General features: G+C 34.3%; 1 protein-coding gene across 3 annotated transcripts in view; it reads left to right on the top strand.

The window, feature by feature from the left end:
- Nucleotides 1-22314, top strand: part of LOC129273478 (SH3 domain-binding protein 2-like) — a 33473-nt gene that overhangs the window by 2479 nt on the left and 8680 nt on the right. The window contains exons 1-8 of one of the 3 annotated variants that reach the window (XM_054910518.2): nucleotides 4968-6679; nucleotides 8385-8628; nucleotides 8897-9011; nucleotides 15817-15878; nucleotides 16427-16668; nucleotides 17408-17497; nucleotides 19680-19898; nucleotides 21781-22006. In XM_054910518.2, coding sequence (XP_054766493.2) covers nucleotides 6643-6679; nucleotides 8385-8628; nucleotides 8897-9011; nucleotides 15817-15878; nucleotides 16427-16668; nucleotides 17408-17497; nucleotides 19680-19898; nucleotides 21781-22006 — 1235 coding nt within the window. In that variant the 5' untranslated portion in view covers nucleotides 4968-6642. Of the gene's footprint in view, nucleotides 1-4967; nucleotides 6680-8384; nucleotides 8629-8896; nucleotides 9012-15816; nucleotides 15879-16426; nucleotides 16669-17407; nucleotides 17498-19679; nucleotides 19899-21780; nucleotides 22007-22314 lie in introns of those variants that run through there. The other 2 variants (XM_054910517.2, XM_054910519.2) reach the window with 2 other exon arrangements.

Genomic DNA, 22314 nt, shown 5'->3' with positions numbered 1-22314 from the left:
TTGAAGAGGTAGTATATGGCGTATGGGGGCTATTTCTAAATACTCTAACCTTTTGAAAATGAGAATCTAATTTTGTGACAGATTGTAACATAAATTCCAGTTAAGGATTTCATAGTTGACAATTTTCTCTTTCATTTCCTTTTTTTTCCTTGTTTCCCTTTATTTTATTTCATTTATTTCTTTTTCTCAGTCATAGAACTTTTGAAGGGATAGGGCAAGTGCCCCAAGCCCTCAACCATCTGTACACCAGTAGATGTGGGTATAGTCAATTTACATGTACAGTGTAGATCCTATTCATGTGCAACTTGATTGTATCATAGCACTGAAGGATGCCAATTTATAGCTACTTAATTATTGTTGAGATAAAAAGCCACAACTCTAATTAAAGCAATGAATATGAGACCAATATTAGTTTAGATATTCTTTTTATTTCCTGAAATCAAACAGTGCACCAACGTTTGGTAAAAGAGGAGAACATTTTTCTTCTCAATTTTTCTTCATCTTTTGATTCAGCTATCCTCTGCAAAAATGAGCAATTTAAGGCAAAAGTCTTATAGCCTAACATTTTGACTTTCAACATCCAAGCTACAAGGTCCGACTGTCGACTGTGATGTTATAAAAATGAAGCCCCCAAAAAAATCTTAGTGGAAAAAAGTGAAATATATAACTGACTGAATACACCATCTTAATTTCATCCCATACACGAACATACTATTAATCTCCAAAGAGGAGGTTTGGTGAAATTTATGATTTTTCAGTCACAGATATCTTGAAAGAGTCTGCTCAAATTTGATTTTTTTTTTCTTCCTGGGTGATTTTTACACCCATATGAGCAGTATCGTAACATGAATCAAATTCAAATTTGTTTAAATACGACCTACATGCCTGCCTTTAAGAGTGGGCTGAGCAGAATGAATCATTTAACAAAACAAGGAGAAGAGAAGAAAGGTAACTATTTTGTTTTTTGGTGAAATCTCAAGCAAAGATCTGAATAGAATAATTAGTGTTCAATATCATAGTGATGCCATGCTTCAAGGAGCTAGAATTTCCTGGTAAATGATTCAGTGAAGTAAAGCACACAGGATGGTTGGCAAATGAGTTTTTAATAGTTTGGAGGAACGATGTAATTGAATCAGGATAGCGTCTATAGATCTCAACATGCGTTGATAGGCTTGATCCATATCCTGTTATGTCTTAGGTCCAATCGTTTGATTACTTCTCTGTAACTTGATGTTTTGCATGCTATAGAGCGATGGAGCAATTGCAAATTGCATGGGTAGATATGATTTGAGATTTCTAGATGATGAGGACAGTGATGAAGACAAGTACGAGCTGCCCAGCTCCAAACACACAATACCCTGCAAGTCTCAAGATATGGGTTTGTGTATACAGCAGAAATTGTCACTTGTATTTCAAAAGATGTGGAATATTGGGCTGTATTCGTTATGTTGCCCAGCCACCTATGGCAAGCCATTTGACCCTAGTTTTTCGATCGAAAAACCTAGTTTTTCACTGATAAACTCAGTTCTTTGCCGATAAACTAAGTTTATCACTTGAAAAACTCAGTTTATCTAGAAAAACTCAGTTTATCTAGAAAAACTCTGTTTATCAGTCGAAAAACTTAGTTTTTCAAGAAACTCTGCTTTTCAAGAGAAAAACTAAGTTTATCAAAAAACTATGTTTATCGCTTGAAAAACTAAGTTTATCAATTGATAAACAATAGTTTATCGGCGAAAAACTGGGTTTTTCGTATCGCCTTTATGGGTCAAATGGCTTGCCATAGCCACCACTAAATCAACAAGATAAAGTGAATATTTGTTGAAATTCATTATTGTCTGATCTAATTTCAATGTAATAAACACTATTGTCAAAATTATAATTCTATAACTGAAAAAATTGAATTATTATATTAATAGCCATCAACAACAGGATTTTAACTCTTGTCATTACGATAGTGCAGCATAGAGCTTTAACTTTTACCTTATGACCAGGAGTAATTGCCAGTAGAATTGAGTGTTCTAGAGGCTTTAGTTTTCGCTTTATAGAAATTTTGTACAGCAGGCAGGGGGAAAAAATAGGGGAGGGGAGGCTACTTTTCACAACTTACTGCCTATCATATGGAACATTGGATAAGCTTTTACATTGCAGTGAATGGGGATTTTCCAGGGCTCTTTTGTCAATTTTCTAGGGCTATTTTGAGCATTTCAGGGGCGAAATCACCCTGAACCCCCCCCCCCCATGTACTTTTTCCCTGGTATACACATTTCCTCCCCATCACTCTGTCCTTTTTTTTTTCAATATCCTTGGTAGGAGCCTTGCCAATTTGAAGATTTGTTGGTGATTCACTAATGATATAAATTACATTAATTTTTAAGGATTTCTGTCTTTTGCCCTTTCAACTGTCAAAATGTGTAAAGTTATTAAATTCAATCAAATTTTGCAAGAAATTAATTATAAGACCGCTTTCCAGACTACTGGGAGTCATTTTGAATATTGTACAGTAAAGAAACTTTGAATGCTTGGGTGCACTTCAATTTCAAGCACTATTTTTTTCATTATTCTGTCAATCTCTTCTCAAATTGCTTTTGTATGTTACTAGATTTAAACCATTTTGACAACTTATAGAACATTCATATTTCAAGCTTAGTATCTGCTCTTTTATGCTTTTCACATATAATTAATCCATGCATACATGTGCATGAGTATATATATTGGTAGTTTTCAGTGTACTAGGTCATCAGCTAGTTTCGATTGTCGCACATTTGGCTTGTTTAAATTATGCCATAACTACTGTAATACAATGATACGATAACTATTTATTCCCTAGAGCCCTATGCCATAGATAACTTTGAAAATATATATTTTACAAAAATCAAATTGTGACTTTTTTTGTTCACCGTGACCATTCAAACAACATCAAAACACCTAGTAAATACATACATGTTTGAATAAACAGAGTAAAATACAATTAAAAAAATAAAGAAAAATACATTCCCAAAGTCAGATGCATAATAAGATTGGTCTTCCAAGTTTTTTCTCAGAACAATATGCATTACATAGCATACATATAAGTGAGCCTATGAATGTTGTCACCACAGTTACTGTTTCTTATAAATTTATACGTAGTAATGGAGCGGTGGAGCGTTGTGGCCCAGTGGATTAGTCTTCTGACTTTGAAACAGAGGGTCGTGGGTTCGAATCCCAGCCATGGCGTAATTTCCTTCAGCAAGAAATTTATCCACATTGTGCTGCACTCAACACAGGTGAGGTGAATGGGTACCCGGCAGGATTAATTCCTTGAATGTATGAGCGCTGAAAGGCAGCTCGAGCTAAAGCCGGGGTAATAATAATAATAACATCGCGCCTTAGAATAGAATATTTCTAGATAGATGGCGTTATATAAATGACAATTATTATTAAGAATTCTGAATAGTTCAATTATTGCTCCAATAATGTAAAGCTCTTGAAACATTTACAATCTTTATTCTTGTAACTTTTTTTTCTGTGTGGAGCTTCTTTTATCTTGATGAAATAAATAAAAAAGAATAAAATTGGGTGTCATACTTTAGGATTTGTCATATACTAAACCATGTTTTCAACTTTCTAAGAATGTTATGGTTTTCATTCAATTAGATTTGTAAATTTTGATTTCTTAAAAGGGCTTCTTTTGTTTTTAACAGGATACTGTATCCTGTAACTTTTATGTGTTTCTATATCAAAATAAAACAAAAGATGCAGTCACTCTAATAGAGATTCTAATTCAATTTACAGCAACTTGAAGTCTAATTTTCAATGAAGTGAATTTTCATAGATAGCCCTCCATTATGATCAAAAGTAAAAGTAAAACCAACTTGAGTTTGGAGTGAACTTGGCCTTTAAAGGACAAGTCCACCCCAACAAAAACTTGATTCAAATAAAAAGAGAAAAATTCAACAAGCATAACACTGAAAATTTCATCAAAATCGGATGTAAAATAAGAAAGTTATGACATTTTAAAGTTTCGCTTCATTTCACAAAAGAGTTATTTGCACATCCCGGTCGGTATGCAAATGAGGGAACTGATGACATCACTCACTCACTATTTCTTTTGTATTTTATTATATGAATTATGAAATATTTTGATTTTCTCGTCATTGTCATGTGAAATGAAGTTTCATTCCTCCCTGAATACGTGGAATTCCATTATTTTAACATTTTGTGGTTCAGGCAAGGAGGTCCTAATCGTCAAATTCGTAAAAATTGAAATATTGTGTAATTCAAACAATAAAAAACAAAAGAAATAGTGAGTGAGTGACATCATCGACTCTCTCATTTGGATGTAACTGGCTCGTTCATATAACTATTTTGTTAAAAATAAGCGAAACTTTGAAATGTCATAACTTTCTTATTTCACATCCGATTTTGATGAAATTTTCAGCATTGTGCTTGTCTGATTTATCTCTATTGATTCAAATCAACATTTTGTTGGGGTGGACTTGACCTTTAAGTCTTTACTACATGTGTAATAAATCTGATTACCGGTAAGTAGACTTGCAATCAATTAAACATAACTATTGAACAGTAAATGTCCCTTTGGTCTAAGGCTCAACGCAAATACATCATTTAAGTCACATTCAATCATTTGATTCTAGCAAAAATTACATGAAGTATCGGTTTCAGTTTTTTAGTGAAACTTACATGACTTTAGTTTGAGGTTTATGTATTGTACAAGTATTGTTTCCAACTCATCCTGTCCTCTCTTCATTTCTCTCTCTCCCTCACCCCCTCTCCCCCTCTCTCTCTCTTACTCTCTCTTACTCTCTGTTCCTGTCTTTTAACCTCTCCCTCTGTATACTGATTGGTTGGGGAAATTGCTGCAACTATTTACTAATCAGTTCCACTTCCTTATTATCACCTCCTCTGTTGCAGGAGAAGTGAGTAAAAGGGTCTTTAGGTATACCCAGAGGGAATCATCTCATCGCAAAGACACTGCTGAAAACACTAGTAGGGCACCTGCTTCGATATTTCCCACAATGCCCTTGTGGAGACTTGACTCCTATCGAGAGATCGGGCTGGTTTGGGAAATTGAACAATTAGGAAGTTTGGGAGAGACTCACAGCTGATGGCTTGGATTGTGCTTGTGTTTCGAGGAAGCATTCACTAATCTTGGGATCCGTTTGGGAGTATGCTCTTGTAATTCTCATTTGGTTCGCAAACACAGTTTGGGACTTCTTTCATGTATGCACTCAGCGACGCTCTACCTATCATTGCTTGAGGTTTACTGATTTTATATTGTGGTATACTCCAAAGAGAATTTTCATTACATTTTCAAACTTTGTGGTTACCAGGAAGATATTATATATCTGGACAGACTAAAGAGGATTTTCTTCAGATTGTGATTGTTTGTGTTGAACAGCATCGTATTGCCACTGCCATCTAGTCAGTTTATTTGAACAATACATATCCAGGAATGCTTAACTATGAATGTAGTCATCTTCCATAGTACAGCAATGTTTTTCTTTTCTTCAGTTTTAGCTTATTAATGATATTTTGTGTTTATGTCACTTGCAGCCAAGCCCCTCCAGAAAGTTGGTTTCAGGATTGTGGGAGAGTGATTTGCCATTGAACAGAATTGGGCATAATCATTTCTTCATGGTATATTTGGATACATTGTAAGTGGAAAAATGTTGACTGTTTGCAAGTAAAAATCATGGAAGTGACTGTAATAGAAGCACAATGTTCACCTTTATTATTAGCTGAACCGAAGTGCCTGCTTGGGGTCTGCCAGCTTTTGTAAGGTTTTAGCACTTGGAACATTGCCATTTTACTTTTGTGCCTTTGGTAAACTACAATTCGTTCTTCTCCCCTTTATAATTATAAATAAACGGCCTTACCTTTGATTGCACATGGCCTTGAACAGACAGTGAAATGCTTGACAAAACTTTCTATTAGAATTGTATCACCAAACAATGGTGCTTTTTTAGGGGTCTCAACATTTTGAAGGCAGTTTCGCATTTGCTAGAATGCTATACTTCCTACAGTAAGACAAGATTCTTTATATACGCTAAAAGTGGATTTGTATCAGATGAATCCTTGATTAATACCACTGGATTTCAAGGTTTCTATCATTCATTACAGAAGGATCTTCTGCAAGAAAAGTACATGAGTATATTTTCCTAAATGTGACTGAAGTGCCAGGTTATTATCGAGATGTGATCGTCGCAAATATAAAATGAATGTTTGTGGTAGGCATGGCCAACTTAAGGCAGTTTTTAGAACAGTAAGTCAGATAAGTTCTGATGACATTTCATGCACTGGATACAATAAGTCTTCTAGTTGTGAATGAGATTTCCTTTGAGTCTTTTAAGTGGTGATTGTTGCTTAGTTTTTTATCAGAGGATCTAACGTGGAGAATACATGAAGAATAGAAAACAATTGCAGACTTCAGAAACTGTTTGGCATCTCCATTTGTTCAATGATGAGGACACTTATACAATGCCTTTTAGGAAACATCTGTCAATGAAATTATATGATTGTTTTGTGTTTCCATAATTTGATATCATGCAACTTATCTCTTGACAAGTGACCTGATCGAAATTCAAGATTGAAAACTGAATAATTAGAGCCATTTTGACATTTATTTTGTGGAAAGGATTGTCTACGATGCCAAGTGACATAGTATCCTTCTCATTTGATGGATGTAAGTTGAATTCATTATGATATCACTTCAGAAATTAACATCAGATTTATTCTTACTCTTTTTAAATGTGTTTAATGTAATTCAAATACACTTCAGCCATCCAATGGAAACCTTGGTCAGTACTGAATTTCCCTTTTACTATTTGTTCATTTGTTGATTTTTGCATTTTACATAATTCAATAACATTTGTGGCAGCTTTAATGAAAATCAATATCCATATTAATACCCTTTGTTAAAATGAGTCCTTTTGTGTAAAAACTTTATGCAACTCAAGACAAAAATATATTCCATCGCTGCTTGCCTCTAATGCAGACCATTGTCAATATCTGAATTATGTTTACCCTTTGTTAATATGATGTTTATTTAATCTTATCTGTTTTACATAACTCAAGAGGATACATGTATCCCACTGCCACCAGAAATTAAAACCACACCCTGGTTAACGTCAGATTTAACTATACCCTGTGTTTATATGATGTAGTTTGTGTTATACATTTAGAGAATATCCCACACATTCCACGGTTTCCACCATGAAATGTAAACCATGGTCAACATTAGACCTGTTCAATTTTGATGCCCTTGCTTCCTTATCATTCGTTGTTACTTGATCAAAATTACTTTAATGATCCATCCCACTGCTGCCACCGTAATAAATGAAAAACAGGCTTACATCCAAATTATCTGCATGTTCTTTATATTAGTGTTTCACATAGCAAGTTATTGTAAATGATTTATCTGACAAGGGACAACTATTATTTAAATCCATGGTGATTGGCAGAGGGTTTATTTGTAAGTGAAAATCACTGACAGGGTGCTTTATAACGAGAGCCCTATCAAAATATTAATTAAAATGGTGTGAAACCTTTTAAATCATATGTCCTCACTGATCTTATTTATTGCAACTGGAAAACGTGCCCTTAACGTGACTTATCCAAGCGCTACTGTGTGATGATATATTGACTGTATTGTTGTCACAAACTGATCTGCATTTTATGACCGAGTTGGTGCTTGAAGTGTCCTATGGAAAGAATATTATGTTTTAGTGTGTAATAATGAATTGACTGTACTATTGTTGTCATAAACTGATCTGTCTTTTATGACTAAGTAGGTGCCTAAAGCTTAAGTGTTCTTTCGAAACAATATTATGGTTTTTGTCCAGTTGACTATGATTGAAAATCATATTTTTAAATAATTAGTTTTGTATATATAATTAAGCACATACATACAATGTAAACTAAAATGAGTGGGTTTATAATTCATGTCTTATTTGATAATGAAGCAGTTTTAATATATTATCATGCAATGTTTTTTATCCCCAACTCCATCCTTGAACATATCATACAGTATATTCTTGAATTTCTGTTCAAGACCTTGCACTAGAAATTTAAGCTAAAAATGATATTGCAATATGGTTCCGATATCATAACTTGACAATTCATTTTATTTCATTAACTCAAATTTACCCATTATGATTTCATGGTTCTCTATTGTTCTTACCATGTATGTCATTAATTTTTTCTTCTGTGTCATAGTCGGTGGGTTGGACAGGGTGATATACTTGTACCAGCATTATTTCTTATATCATATTATGATTGTGATTTCTTAACTATTTCTGTGGTAAGCTTCAGTATTATATATATAATTTTGAAAGTGAAGAAATGTGAAGTTAGTGATAACCATTATATTCATCTCTTTCTTCACCTAGGTGCCCATGACATCCTCCTTCGAGATGTCATGCACTGTGGGTTCCTCTACAAGAAGGCCCAGGATCGTAAGGTGGACGTACTGGGAGAGGTCGGAGAGCAGGTGGGCAGGGTTCTTGGGTTCCAGGACCGGTCTAGGAGGTGGCAACTACGCTACGTCATCATATATCAGCACTATGTATTGTACTTCAGGGACGACAAGGCTAAGAAGCCGCAGGGGGTCTTTTCCCTTACGGGCTACAACAGGTAAAGTTTCTGTCTTTGTAATGATGATATATTATCCCTTGGCAAGGCATTTATATATATTTACCACTCTTCACCCAGGTGTAATAAATGGGTTCATGGTAGGAAGGAATTCCTCGAATTTTCTGAATTTTTTAAATATTCATCAGTGATAAGAACTCAATTACTAGCATAACAAACTATTCAATAATCTATGAAAGAAGAATAGAAAAAAATATTATTTTGTGTTTTTTTAGAGATACATGTACCATGTTTTGTATTTGACTCCTAGGGTCATGCGTGATGAGGCGGTGTCAGACGAAAGAAAGTGGTCTTTCAAGATCATTGGATTAAGGTCAGACTCAAGGACATGGTACTTCAATGCGGCATCAGAAAAAGAAATGAAGGTTTGTTGTAATGCCATTTATTTTGATGGATAGTAAAAATCTTTCCATTCTTGTAAGGGGTGACTAACAGCTAAGTACCTCACTCAAAATTTCAACAAAATTTGATAATTTTTCTATCAAGCAAATTGATTCAGTACTCAACATGTAATTGTTTTTATTATACTCATGCAGTTCTTACAACCTGTTTTATAGACCTAATACTTTTAAAATTGATTTGTCATGTAATCATGATGAAGCAAATATGTAGTACATGTACCTACAATTTTCGTATTGTCAACCACCATGCATTTTACACATTTTGTTGCTTGGTTTTCAGTCCCGGTTTCAAGTGAAATATTTAAGTGATTTATCTCTGAATCATGACTGGTCCCATCAGACATTCATACATAGACTGTCATCTTTCTTTCCTAGTAAAAGTCAAGTACGGAGCCCTAGCCGGAAGCTTGAGTGTCCTTAAGACTTGAAAGTTTCCCTACATTTTTTTAATTTCTCAAGTTTACTGGTCAGGAAGTATTAATTTTTTTAGCTTGAGGCTGTATGACTAAATTTTTTTGTTGACCACGTCTTGGGTCAATTATAAAAAAAGGAGGGATAGCGTTACCCCTACCTGATTGTCTTATTACTAGGTTACTTCCGAATAATTTGTCATGGGTGAGACACACCGAGAGATGACCCCAAAGAACAAGTGTTGAGATGATCTTACAAGAAAAACAAGTGATGGGTTAATGAACCAAAATTGTTGTCTCTTACTTTTCAATAGTTTTTTCCCCAGCGAATAAACTTCTCAAGGTGATTTCAGACTGTCGTAAAAAAAACCCGAGAGTACCAGGTATTCTCTGATTGGGAACTTTACCCTGATCTACCTTGATCAGAAAATACCAAGTATATTTGCCATTGCGCAAGCAAAATACTTGTACTATTCCCCCGAAAGAAAATACCCGCTAAATAGAAGGTACTTAATAAAACTCAACAAAATTCACAGAGATATTTTCAAGGTCATTTTTAATCTCACGGTATGAAAGCAATTCTGAGAAGTTTCCCATCCCAGTAACGATGCTGAACATGGGTGCCATGGAGCACTTTGGTTACTATTTTGCTGAGCTAGCAATTTTGAATCTCGTATGCTTCTCAGGCCATACTGTGCGTGTGATAAGTTCAACATATTCTCCTGAAAAGGTATGGATTTGGTTGATATGAATGTGGAATATAATTATGGGGTATTTTAAGGCCTGAATAAGTTCTCATAAATTCATGGGGGTTTGGTGATCAAGTCAGTATGAAATGACCTGTTGATCATGATGACCCCAGAATACCCATAATGGATGACACAGATTAATGTCTGGATTAGTAGAAAGGTACAAGGTGTAAAAAAAATATAAGAAATATGAGTGTACAAGAAACTACCAACATGAATTATCAATTGAAGGAATGGTAAACATAGAACCGGAAACATTATTTTCATAAAAACTCATGCACTGCATTTTATGCAGTTTCAGGATGATAGCCCACATTTTCCTTGCGACACTCAAGTGTATAGAAATAACAGCTAAAATGAAATCTTGCTTTGATATCACAAACAGTTTAACATAAATACTAATGACTAAAAATTGAGATATTCGCTGATTATCAAAATAAAATTTGCATTAAAAAACATACATATAACCAATCCTATAGCAAAAAATAATATAAATTAATGTATTCAGACTAAAAATGGAGATACTCTCTGACTATCAAAATAGGGAAATAAGGAAGAATCATATATACTGTACATGTATGTCATATGAGACTGATTTGCTATCTTTATGGTTTTTTACTATATTTGTGTAGAGCGGTGAGTCAGATAGTACCCCATTTAGAATGATCTTCATGGGGGAACTTGTGACTTGTGCAACAAGTGTGCAACAATGTGGGACCTCTTAGTAATGACCTTCTTCTAAAGGCTTCTTGAACTGTAGTTGATAGTTTGCCAGAGGTTCCTGTTATAATAGTCTGAAGTTGAGTTCTATTGAGAGGGATTTTAGTAGTTAGTTAAAGGCAGTAAAGTTTATGAAGAGTTGGGTATGATTCATGTTTTAAAAATATGTGGAGGTGGTGTTGGCGGTGGGGACAGTGTTGATGATGATGATGATGATGAAGGTGATGATGTTACAGGTGGTGGGGATGGTGATGAGGAGGTAGAGGAGTTAAGAAGAGGTGAATTCTAAAAATGGTGGCATTAAAACTATTTTTGGTGGGTCATAAGTAAAGGTCTTTCAAAACGGGAACATGATAAAATGCTAGAAAGGGTGCATTTTGTAAGATAATTCTGCAGAACCATGGATGATAGAAATTGCTTGAATGCAATGGAAATCTACATTGTGATTCTGTGGGGGGTTTTAGGGTGAATTTTCCAATTTGGGCATGCATTTAATACATTCATTATTGTCATATAATTTCCTGGTTTATTCTAAGCATTACACTGCTTAGTGACCATGCTTAAAATGAGGGGGAATCTTTGATTAAAAGTCACTTGAATGCTCATTAACAGTAAATGTGCTTTTTTTTTTTTTTTTTTTTTTATCTGATTATTATTGTGATTTTGATATGCAGGGTTGCCCAAGGCTAAAAAACGGTTTGTTTTATTTAACCCTTATTCATTCAAGTCATTATTTTCAGCCTGGAGCAGCGGGCCCTTTATGAAATCCACTTTAATGCTCCCTCCGTAGACAACAGTTGTTTGGTCATATCACATGTCAGAGAAAGAGATGAGTGGGATCTTTAGCATGGGTTTCCCTGGGAAAGCGGAAGCTTGTCACCCAAGTTTGAGGAAAGGGATTCCATTACCAACTCAATGACTGACGTTTGTTGGGGCTCCTATCTTAAAGGGAATGATTCACTTTGTTCAAAGTAGAAAATTGCGCTTCTGATTGAATGAGAATAAATACTTCTTATTAGTGTAAAATCAGTGATATCTGAGAAATTTATATGAAACAAAGGTCATTAACTTTATAAATATTTATTTAAAAAAAAAAAAAAAGTGACAAAATAATCTAAGTTAATTCCATACCATGTGTTAGAGTGCAAAGTAGGCATAGCAGTACAAAATTTGTCACAGTGGCAAGCAGCATACAGAGGCTCTGCTTCCCAGAATAATTCTAAATGATTTTTTTTATATATCTTTAAAGCTTAGATCAATTCCATCTGACCATAAAAGTTTGCGGCAATTATGATTACAGCATTAGTTGGAGTGGTTATTCTAATTTTAAAATCTTTGTCAAAGTCACTAATGACTTTGGATCTAGTAGAAGATTACACCTTTTATAACCACCCCCACTCAATTTTTCCTCTAAAACCAAGATACGCCACTTAATCTATATTCTGTATTTTGCTTCAATTTTCTGGAATTTCCACTATTGAGCAAGACACGTATATATAGATTTATCTTTTTCAACTTGTGTTTTAATTTGAGTTTAAGAAAGCACTCAAAAGTAGGAAGAAAATATAAATATCTCAATAGAATGTAATCTTAATTTGATATCTTATTGTATTTCGATAGTATTGTTTTAGCAGCTGAACTAAACATAATTTTAAATCTATTTTTGAGAGGCTTCTTGATATATTAGTTCACGTACCTCCTATTTCCGTCTGAATAATCAACATCAATTATAGTGAAGTTTTTATGTTTTAATTAGTTATCTAGGCCTGTGATATCATTTTTCTTTCTAAGAACATTTGTATCAAATTTTGAAGGTATTGATGTTTAAATTAAGGAAATGGCAGAAAATTGTAATTTCTTGTAGTTGTTGATATTGGCAAATAACTTTAATTCAAATGCTGAGATTTCATTCTCAAGTACTAGTAAGGGGCCAGTGACTTGGGTTTTAATTGTAATATAAGACATTTTCTGTATATCTATTTAAAATAATTTTCTTATTTTTGGTCTAGTTTAATAGCCATCCATCGAAATTCAAATTAGCTTTAGTCATTATTTTCTTTGTCTTGGTATGCCAACCATCTACCGTAAAAAAATCAAATTTAATTTTACTGAAAACAGATGGCCACTCATTTGTGTTGCATCTGAACTTTACAAATAAATCATGATACATTGTTTCTATTGCAAATAATCAAGAACAAGAGTTGAAATCAAAAAGATACATCCCACTGCCAAGCAGTCATGGAATATTGCCTTGAATAAGGAAGAAATGCAGGAAGAAAGAAAGAACTTCAGAAATAAAGAATAAATGAAGGGAGAAGAGAAAGAGAGAGAAAAAAAATAAATAAGTGATATCATTTTAATTTTCAGTTTAAAATTTGAAGAAAAAATTAACAAAAAAGTATCAACGTCTAAAATGTAAATGAATAATTATGAGAGAATTCAGAATTTTATGCGATGAAGGGATAAATGTGAATCTTTTTTCTTTTAGATAAAATAAAAGATAGAAGGATAAAGAAGAGGGCAAAGAATGGAGCTGAATTAAATAGGTGTTGCTGAATTTTATAGTTCAAAGTGTTTGACAGTGATGTCATCCATGTTGTCAAAGCCTGTCATTTATAATTACCATCTCACCTGTTTTTTGTTGTTGCTCTTTTAATAATTAATAATATCTTAGTGAACAAAATATTGCTCTTCCCTTTACTCAGAATAAAGATGTCAAATAAATATGTTCCATTAAAGAGGGGTGTGTGTTGCTATTTGATACATGTCGGAAATCTCAATTCCATCAATTGATTTAGCTATGTGAGTAGGGGTCTAATTGTGATGGCATCACTTTACAAGTCAAGGGGCTGGGGAAGAGTGATATATAAAAACTTTCAATATTAATCAAAAATAATATTTAAAAAATTGTTGGCAAAACCATTAAATTCTTAATCTTCAGAACATTTTCCTCCTCTTTCATAAACTAATGGGTCATCATAATTTGAGATCATTACACATTTTAATGAATTAGAATAGAAATAAGGGCCAAATCCTTTTAGGAGTGCCATTCATTGGTTAGATATGCATGATTCATGTACATGTAATTCATGATATTGGCATATCAAATAAGAAACTGAATTGGTTGCAGATGATAGAAACATATATCTGCCCTACTTTAGATGTAATTGAGTGGTGTTTACTCTTTCAATTGGTTTCTATTGTATTTCCCTCTTACTCTTCTGAACTGTTGATAATGTGTACACTCGATAGAACTTCTTATACTACACCATTCAACTCATACAACATTTGGTCTATTGAATTCTAACCCTGACTGGAATGAAGTGTGCTATGAATGAAGACCTATTGCCTCATCCGATATAGTTGTTGCATGTGACTACAACCATTTTAATCAATAGTTTTGATCTTGAAGAAAGTATAAAATGAGTAAGAACAAACTTGTCAAGTCTCAGGGTTAAATTCTGAAATACCATGATGATGTCAGTGCAAGAATGTAGTTCGTAATAGTTCTGTTTACAGTGAACAGTGTTGATAGTTGGCTGTGTTGCCCAGCAAAGTCAACTTCTCATTTTTTGTTTAGATTAATTACCAGATTTAATTGCTAATTGTTTCACTTCATAGCTTTCACTTTCTATCACGAAATCTAATACCGGAAATGCTGACTGGTCTGATATAGACAATACCCTAATTGTTTGATTATGATTGTGTGAGACATGATAATTCTTGGTTTATATATAATAATCCCCTGAAGATGATGAGAACATACTTGTCAAAAGTTGAGTTTGGATGGGTCCTTTTCAAGACCAACACATCCCTACAAAAGAATGCATGGTGTACTGTGAGACCTCTACACTGAAATATGATTTAGGAATGTTGCATTATGGGGAATATATACAGTTTTATTATATGACTGTATTATACTTTTATTATTATTATGTATTCGGCAAATAAAAAAAAAATGCATTTTTGTATATACAATACAAGATATGAAGTATCAATCATTTGAATGCCAGGGACAGAAAAGATTTAGTAAATTGAATTGAATTGAATTTTATTAACTAACCACACTGTAAGGTGCAATTACATGGAATAGTACATCACATATATGAACAAAACATTTGTAATAAACAAATAATGCATGTAAGCGTGTGCATGCAGGGCCGAATAATGAACGATGTGTGAGAAGAGCCAATGGATATACCGCTCCGAGGTCTGCAGGACCGAGTGCGGTATATCCATTTGCCGAATCGAGCACAGAGTTCATTATTTAGGTCCTCTATGGACAAGAATGTGTATATTGTTTGTTTTATACACCCCCCATGTTACTGAGTTGCCCTGAATGCTATATTTTATCTAAATTCTAGATAATATAGTGCATTTGGTATGACGTCAGAGTGCAGGATAGTGCATTCTGGATGCAATAGTGCAATTCGCTGAATATCATGTGATCCGAGTTGGACCAATCAGATTACAGAACATTCTTGGAGTTGTATAAAACTATGGGTAGCCAACTGTGACATTAATTTCTAGTCTGTAAAAGTGGAGGCTCAATTTGTATCACATTGTACAATTAGATAAATGTTTAAAAATAAATAACAGTGTTAAATTGAAGCATTAGCAGCTAAAATAATCAAAGGGGCAAGGGTTCTTATGAACTCCCTCTGACTGCTTACTAAGCCTAATTTTCATTCTTGACAGCCAATCACAGGTCATCGTTCAGCGTCCATCGTCTATTTTGATTCTATTATATATTGTTTATTCCTTGCATTCTATTCAGTCATGTGATTTTACTCCCGATGATTGCATTTCTTAAAACTACAATTTTAGTGTTTTTTCCATGTTATTATTGTGTAATATGTAATATCATATATCTTCTCTCTATTGATACAGCTATGGATGGCCTATTTCAAAGTTGCTATGGAACAAGCACTCCACGGAAAGGCTCGAGAAAAGTAAGTATGGTTACAATAGACTGAAATGAGGTAGAAAGTCCCTAAAATACGTCTCAAATTTCATCTCTTTATCAAGGATACAAGTACTTCCTGGAGGGGAAGGTCACCCAAGGCCTCACTTCACAAAATGGGCTATCAATATCAAACGCTCAATTTGCTATGACAAATTTGTTCTCGGCCAATCAGATATTATGATTTCAGAAGCTTATAAACACTTTGTGGTATTGTATGTTAGGCACATAGATTATAATTGAATAAAATAATATAAAATGTACTAGCAAAAGAAATATACATTTACAAAAGGGCCTAAACTTGGTTAGTTTTTGTTGTGAATGAACAAGGGGGAAGGGGGGGTCTTTCACTTGGTCAGAGCATACTGAGGAGACACACTCTATCAAGTATTAATAACATCATCATGGAACCGTTAGCATTTAAGCATGACTTTTAATCAGACTGTACTCTTTGTGACACATGGCGAGACATACAGGAAATATAACCCATACAGAGAATCCGTACCCCTGTTAAGTTAAAAATCCTTCTTTTTTCAGGTCGTTAAAAATCCTTCAGGATCTGAAATACAAGAACAGCCACCGGGACACGCTCTTTGAGGACGATTCCAGGCACTCGGGGTCAAGCAGCGGGGGGTCAACCAGTGGGTCAAATGACCCCTTGGTCTATGAGGATATTGAGATGCCCCTTTATGATGACACGGCTAGTCCTACCAGTCCTAACTCACCGCGCCATCGGCCCCTCCCATCGTTACCGCAATGTATTGATGAATTTGATGCAAGTGAGGGGTGTTTCATTCGAACTAGCTTTGGTTTTCATAGTCTGTTGTTTGATAAAAAATGTCAATTTTCAAGAATGTGATTTTATGAAACGTATGATTTATACAAATACAGAAAGACTCTTTGATCATTCATTTATATTTTTTTCCTGTGTGCCTTTTCTAATAGACATTTTGTAGGTAATCAGAAAGTCTCCAGTTGGTATCATACAGGTTGTCAAATCATACCTTATTTCTATTATGATGGAATGAATATTTAAAAAATAACTTTTCTTTCCATAAAGTGCCCAGAGACACACTTGTAATGCATCATGTGCCTAATAATATTGATTTCAATTATTGTTATTATGATGGGTAGCCAGAATTTTCTATAAATCAAAATCCTTTTTCAATCATCTATCCCATTTTAAATCAAACTCTTGATTTCCCTTGAGTTTTTTTATTGACACATGTAAATGGTTTTATAAAAGACAATACATATCCAATTTTAATATGTAGTGTAAAATTTTCAACATTGAATATAAAGATTCATATAATAGATGATATAATAGTCCACTCATGCCTGCTAAGGAATTCATGTATTACTTACATGGACCAAAGGCCGTGGCATTTATGACCTATTATAGGACAAATTGACAAGCTTTTATCAATCTTCTTTCCTGTAATAAGTCTATAAAAGGGCCTCATTGACAGGACGGATAATAGATATTCATACGGAATTTGATCTTGATTTATTCATCAGGTCCAAGACGGTCGTCAGCCGGTGCTAGGTCAGGCATTCAAAGACCCGATCAACTCTCTTCAAGGTCAACCATGGATCCTGATCAGGGAGGTAAGAGAATGTTTCATTTAAAACTTTAAATCTCTTATGAAATTTATAATACATGCGTTAAATTTGGCAAATATTCTTTACCTAACCACTATATTCCTGTCATCTCTCTGTTGTGTACTCGTGTAATTTGATCCCCTTTTTCTTTTTATCATCAGTAATGCTTGATTCTAACCCCTCCCCCAAACTTTGACAGTTTTAAGTAAAAAAAAAAAAAAGAATATCAGTTTCAAAATCTAGAGATTTTTATCCCTTTCCCCATAGTACATTGTAATAACAATCCCATCATGATGGAAGCTTCAAAATAATTGAAGATATTCCAAGCTAGGGGTACCAAAAAAAGGGAGGGGGGCAATGCGTCTTTACATCTGTTTTTTTTGCCATAAGTTACATTTAACCATGCAAAGTAAGTAAGAATTGATTTCATAAGGAGATTTGACCATGGTTTTGAAAAAGCACTGATAGAAAGCCTGTGAAATATTATTTTCTAAAAAAATTGATATCTTTTATTTGGAGGCTTGAGGATAAAGAAATTTAAAGACAGATAATACTTGGGATAACAGCATACCCGCAACTACTGGTGAATTGCCTACTTTAAAATAACAAATTAAAGGATATCTGAATCCAAAAAGGATATGGAAACAATTTTTACAACATTGCATCTCAGATAAAAGAGATAATTTCATTCATCATCGCCAGGAATATATGACAGATGTAATAATATCTGAAGCTTATGTAGATATAAATATCTGTCTTGTCATTATGAATATACATAATGAAAGGATTTACGACAGGATATTTTTGTTGAAAATCAACTTCTTTTTTCTTCCGTGTATGAGTTTGCTGTTTTCATTGTTTCACACTCCAACTCAACATGAAAATCTGTTCACATGAGATTTATGAAAAAGGTCCTCCTTCCTATGGATTAGATTATATCTGAAACTGCATTAGATGGAAATGTCAGATATAATGGCGCAGGCCAAACTCCGATTTCAGAGATAATCTTAGCCTTCCTGAATAACATTTGGCAATTTGTAAAGATTTTTACAGCAGATGTGGCAAAGGTTTTTGAAATAGATTTTGATATTGATGATGAAGTGTGTTAACTGCTGCCATATGATAGCATTAATATACATGTATTTTGTTGTTATGTTTTGTATGTACCTTTGTTATTTTCATAACCCCAACCCAAACTTGATGTCGAGTTGTTGATTCATTGTTCTGTGCCACCCTGGCCATTGTCATTGTACTAATATGTAATTCTTTGTCATTTACATATGGAAAAAAAGATTGTTGCAATTCATAGGGAATATTCATTTCATGTCATGCAAAATGCACAAGTTTCAAATATAAATTATGTATAGTCCACAGAAACTTGGTAAATTAATGGCTTCTGAAGATCACTTGAATTGAGTAACAAATTTGATTGTGGTGTGAGAATTCTGAAAAAAATAGAGGAAAATAAAATGACCATATATGAAACTGCATGTCTTAACCCATTTGTAGGTTTGTAATCCCTTAATCTTTCTTAAACTTGTTAAATGTTGTGATTGATGTTTGTAATTGTTTCTTATTTTGCTTGTAACCTGATTTTTCCATCAAGTGTCTACCCTGTGAAGATGTCACCAGTCTTGTGGATTTTAACCCCTATATGCTGTTTATTGTTCTTCATTATTGTGTCTTTTTCGTGATCATTTTATTTTTTCTTGTCTCGATCTGTCATGTTGTCATTCAGGTTTCCTTCATTTCAAAGGCATTCTGTCTTTATAAGCTATCATTGGGAATTTTTTATAAATTTGCAAACAGAGCTCTGTCTAAGGTTATTCTGACATGGGTGGCCAAGAATATAAAATTTTTGTTTATTGTACAAATTTCACATTTTACTTGGCTCTTATGTGATGATATAACTGGGGAAGTTTTTGAAGAAAACTTCTGTAGTTATCATTCTTTTCTAAATATTTGTTTCTAAGGTCAAATATGCTGATGAATTGAAAATATACAATTTTATTATTGTGTTACATTTGGCTATCCACAGTTTAACCACTGACAAATTTAGACTGCAGTTTAAAGTGAACCTGATTGCAGAATATGGCCAGTGAGCCTTTGAGAAGGGGTTGTATTTCTTTTACATTGCATATTCAAGTTGCTATATCAATGCCATTTTTTTCCTCTTGCAATTGAATAGTAGGTCTAGGAGCAAGAACTCATTCAGACCCCACAAAGCAGCAAAATGACCACTCGTCATCATCCTCCTCATCATCATCTTCCTCATCATCATCCTGTTCATCATCTGGTTCGATCAGGGGATCATCCACGCCAGGAACCAGGTATAAGATCAGCTCGAACTCTGCTCCAGGATCACCGAGCAGTCGACCTCGCTGTCCAGAACCGCTTAAAATCCCACGTGAGTTTGGAAAGATCCTCCCCATCTTGGAATGGATCGATCCATGGGCACGTGCAAGCTTAATGGTCATCACAAGTAGTAGATATGGTAGATGGAATGTACCTGTGAGACATTGTAGAATCATGCCCGAGAACTTGTACATTAACTGCATTAATATAGAGGTTTTTTAACAGATCTGGAAAAAGACTCTGCTCATCAGAAAGAAATATGGAATCAACCACTATATCTTTGTCAAGCCTTCATACATATACTTAGGAAGTCTTTTACCTTGATCTACTTTCTCTCGTTTGTGTACATATTTTTTGTAGTTGATGGACAGTATTCATTTTGCTACTCCTGCCACAGTCTTACTGGCAAAATGGACTCCAGGGGCCTGTCTTAAAAAGAGTTGCGATCGATCCGATTAATCGCAACTATGGAAAGCAAGCAATGTCAACATATTCAATGCATGTTTGTTCAAAAAAAAATCTAGATATGAATGTATATCCATAAATTCATTGATTTCTTGACTATTTGGTGTGTTCTCCTTTGTTTACAAAGAACATTTTGCAAATTTCCTGTATAAAATTATGACACTGATGGATTTCCATAGAGTTACGATTGATTGGATCAATCATAACTCTTTGTAAGACGGGGCCTAGACCGACCAAATCTATTACGCTACACCAATGACATACCATCATCAGATTAGCGGTGGTTTCATTGGTGGGACTAGAGCACTACCTGATATCACTATGATGGCAAAATCATCAATGAATTAGATTTAGTCACGCATGACATGATTTTCAATCCATTTCAATGCATGCCATTAGTGATTTTTAATCACATATTTGTTTGAAGTACATTGAAGATCATTCTCACTATTCATAGTAATGTTTCAATATTAAGTTGGTATGTTTCATTTTATGGTAGTCTTTTAACATTAATTATCGTTTTATTCATTCAATCAATGCATGTTAGGACCATAGGAAATACATTACTAATACATGTTTGTTTTCTTCTTCAGATTCACAGGTTATGTGTTTGGATTAGATGGATGTACATGTACCTAGTATAATGCATGCTTTTATTATGCTTGATTTGTGCCTTAAAATCTAACTAAAAATTATATTTTTTCCTGTCAAGTTTGTAGTATTCTGAAGAACATGAATGTTTCTGCAGCTAGTCAACATTCTTGATGATATTCCAAATATTTAGGAGGGAGTACATGTACACACTTATTTCATTCAGCACTTTTCATAGTTTTGAGGATGATAAGAGAGATGCCTCCTTTTACTTTGGAAGGAAGTTCTAAACCAATTTCATATTGATAATTATTTATTATTAATGATAAGTGTCTTCACTACTGCATTTAATTATGCCACGTTTTGAATAGATATGGAGACCCTAAGCCAACATAAACCTTCAAAGTAGGATTCATGTGGTACAATCATGTAATAGCACAACTCCCCTTTGAAACCCCATGAGAAATCCCTTTGGGTACATTTTCCCAGTAGGAGAGTTTATCAGAGGGTAATTCTCTCCAAGGACACCTTGCCCACATGGAGACTTCAAAGGCAACTTGTCAGTCACCAGGGAGTTGCCTGAGAACTGCGAGAATCCTGGTGGGTGCTTCATAAAACTGTTTGTAAAGTTACTCACAACTTACTACATGTACGTACAACTGGAACATGCTCTTAGGTGTTGAGTCAGTTACATAGAGATACATGTAGCAGAAGACAGGTCCATCAGTTGTGTGAAGTCATCGGTAAGTTACAAACAGCTTGATGAAACACCCACCTGAGGCTGACCCAGGAACGATGGAACTATAGAGTATTTATCACAGGAAGTGCTAGTAAGTTAACTCGCCATTTCATCCTCCTTTTTCTTTTTTTAATCGTAGACTATGATGAAGATTATATTACCCCTGAGATGGATGCTCAGTCACCGAGCAGACCTCTACCACCCACCCCTGGAACACCCAAGATGGGTCAGATGATCATACCGATAGGAAGGAGCCTTCAACAAGAAATAGAAAATAGGAAGAGGAGAGAACCCAGTAGTAAGAGACTGACCACCAGGCAGCCATCAATCGATGAGGGACTGGAAGAAGACAAGCCAACATTGAGGTGAGTGGTAGGGCATACATATACCTTAGACAAGCACTGATTCGTGACACTAGAAATCAACTCAAGACTGAACCCAAATAGATATCAAACTAATCCAAAGGTGACTTCAAACTGATTGCATATTGACAACAGCCCCAAACCATCTTAAAACTGGTTCCTAACTTTTCTTTAAATCAAGCACTTGTCTTGTACTTGGTGGTTTACAACTGGTCCCTGATAACCTACAAACATTAATGAGTGAATCAATCAATTGTCCAGAAAATGGACAACATTGAATTTAAAATCTGTATCATCTTTTGTTTGGATAT

Source organism: Lytechinus pictus, chromosome 12 (genome assembly GCF_037042905.1).
Source record: "Lytechinus pictus isolate F3 Inbred chromosome 12, Lp3.0, whole genome shotgun sequence".
Classification (NCBI taxonomy): Eukaryota; Metazoa; Echinodermata; class Echinoidea; order Temnopleuroida; family Toxopneustidae; genus Lytechinus; species Lytechinus pictus.
The sequence above is the reverse complement of the archived record's forward strand: the minus strand, read 5'-3'. Positions and strand labels throughout refer to the sequence as shown.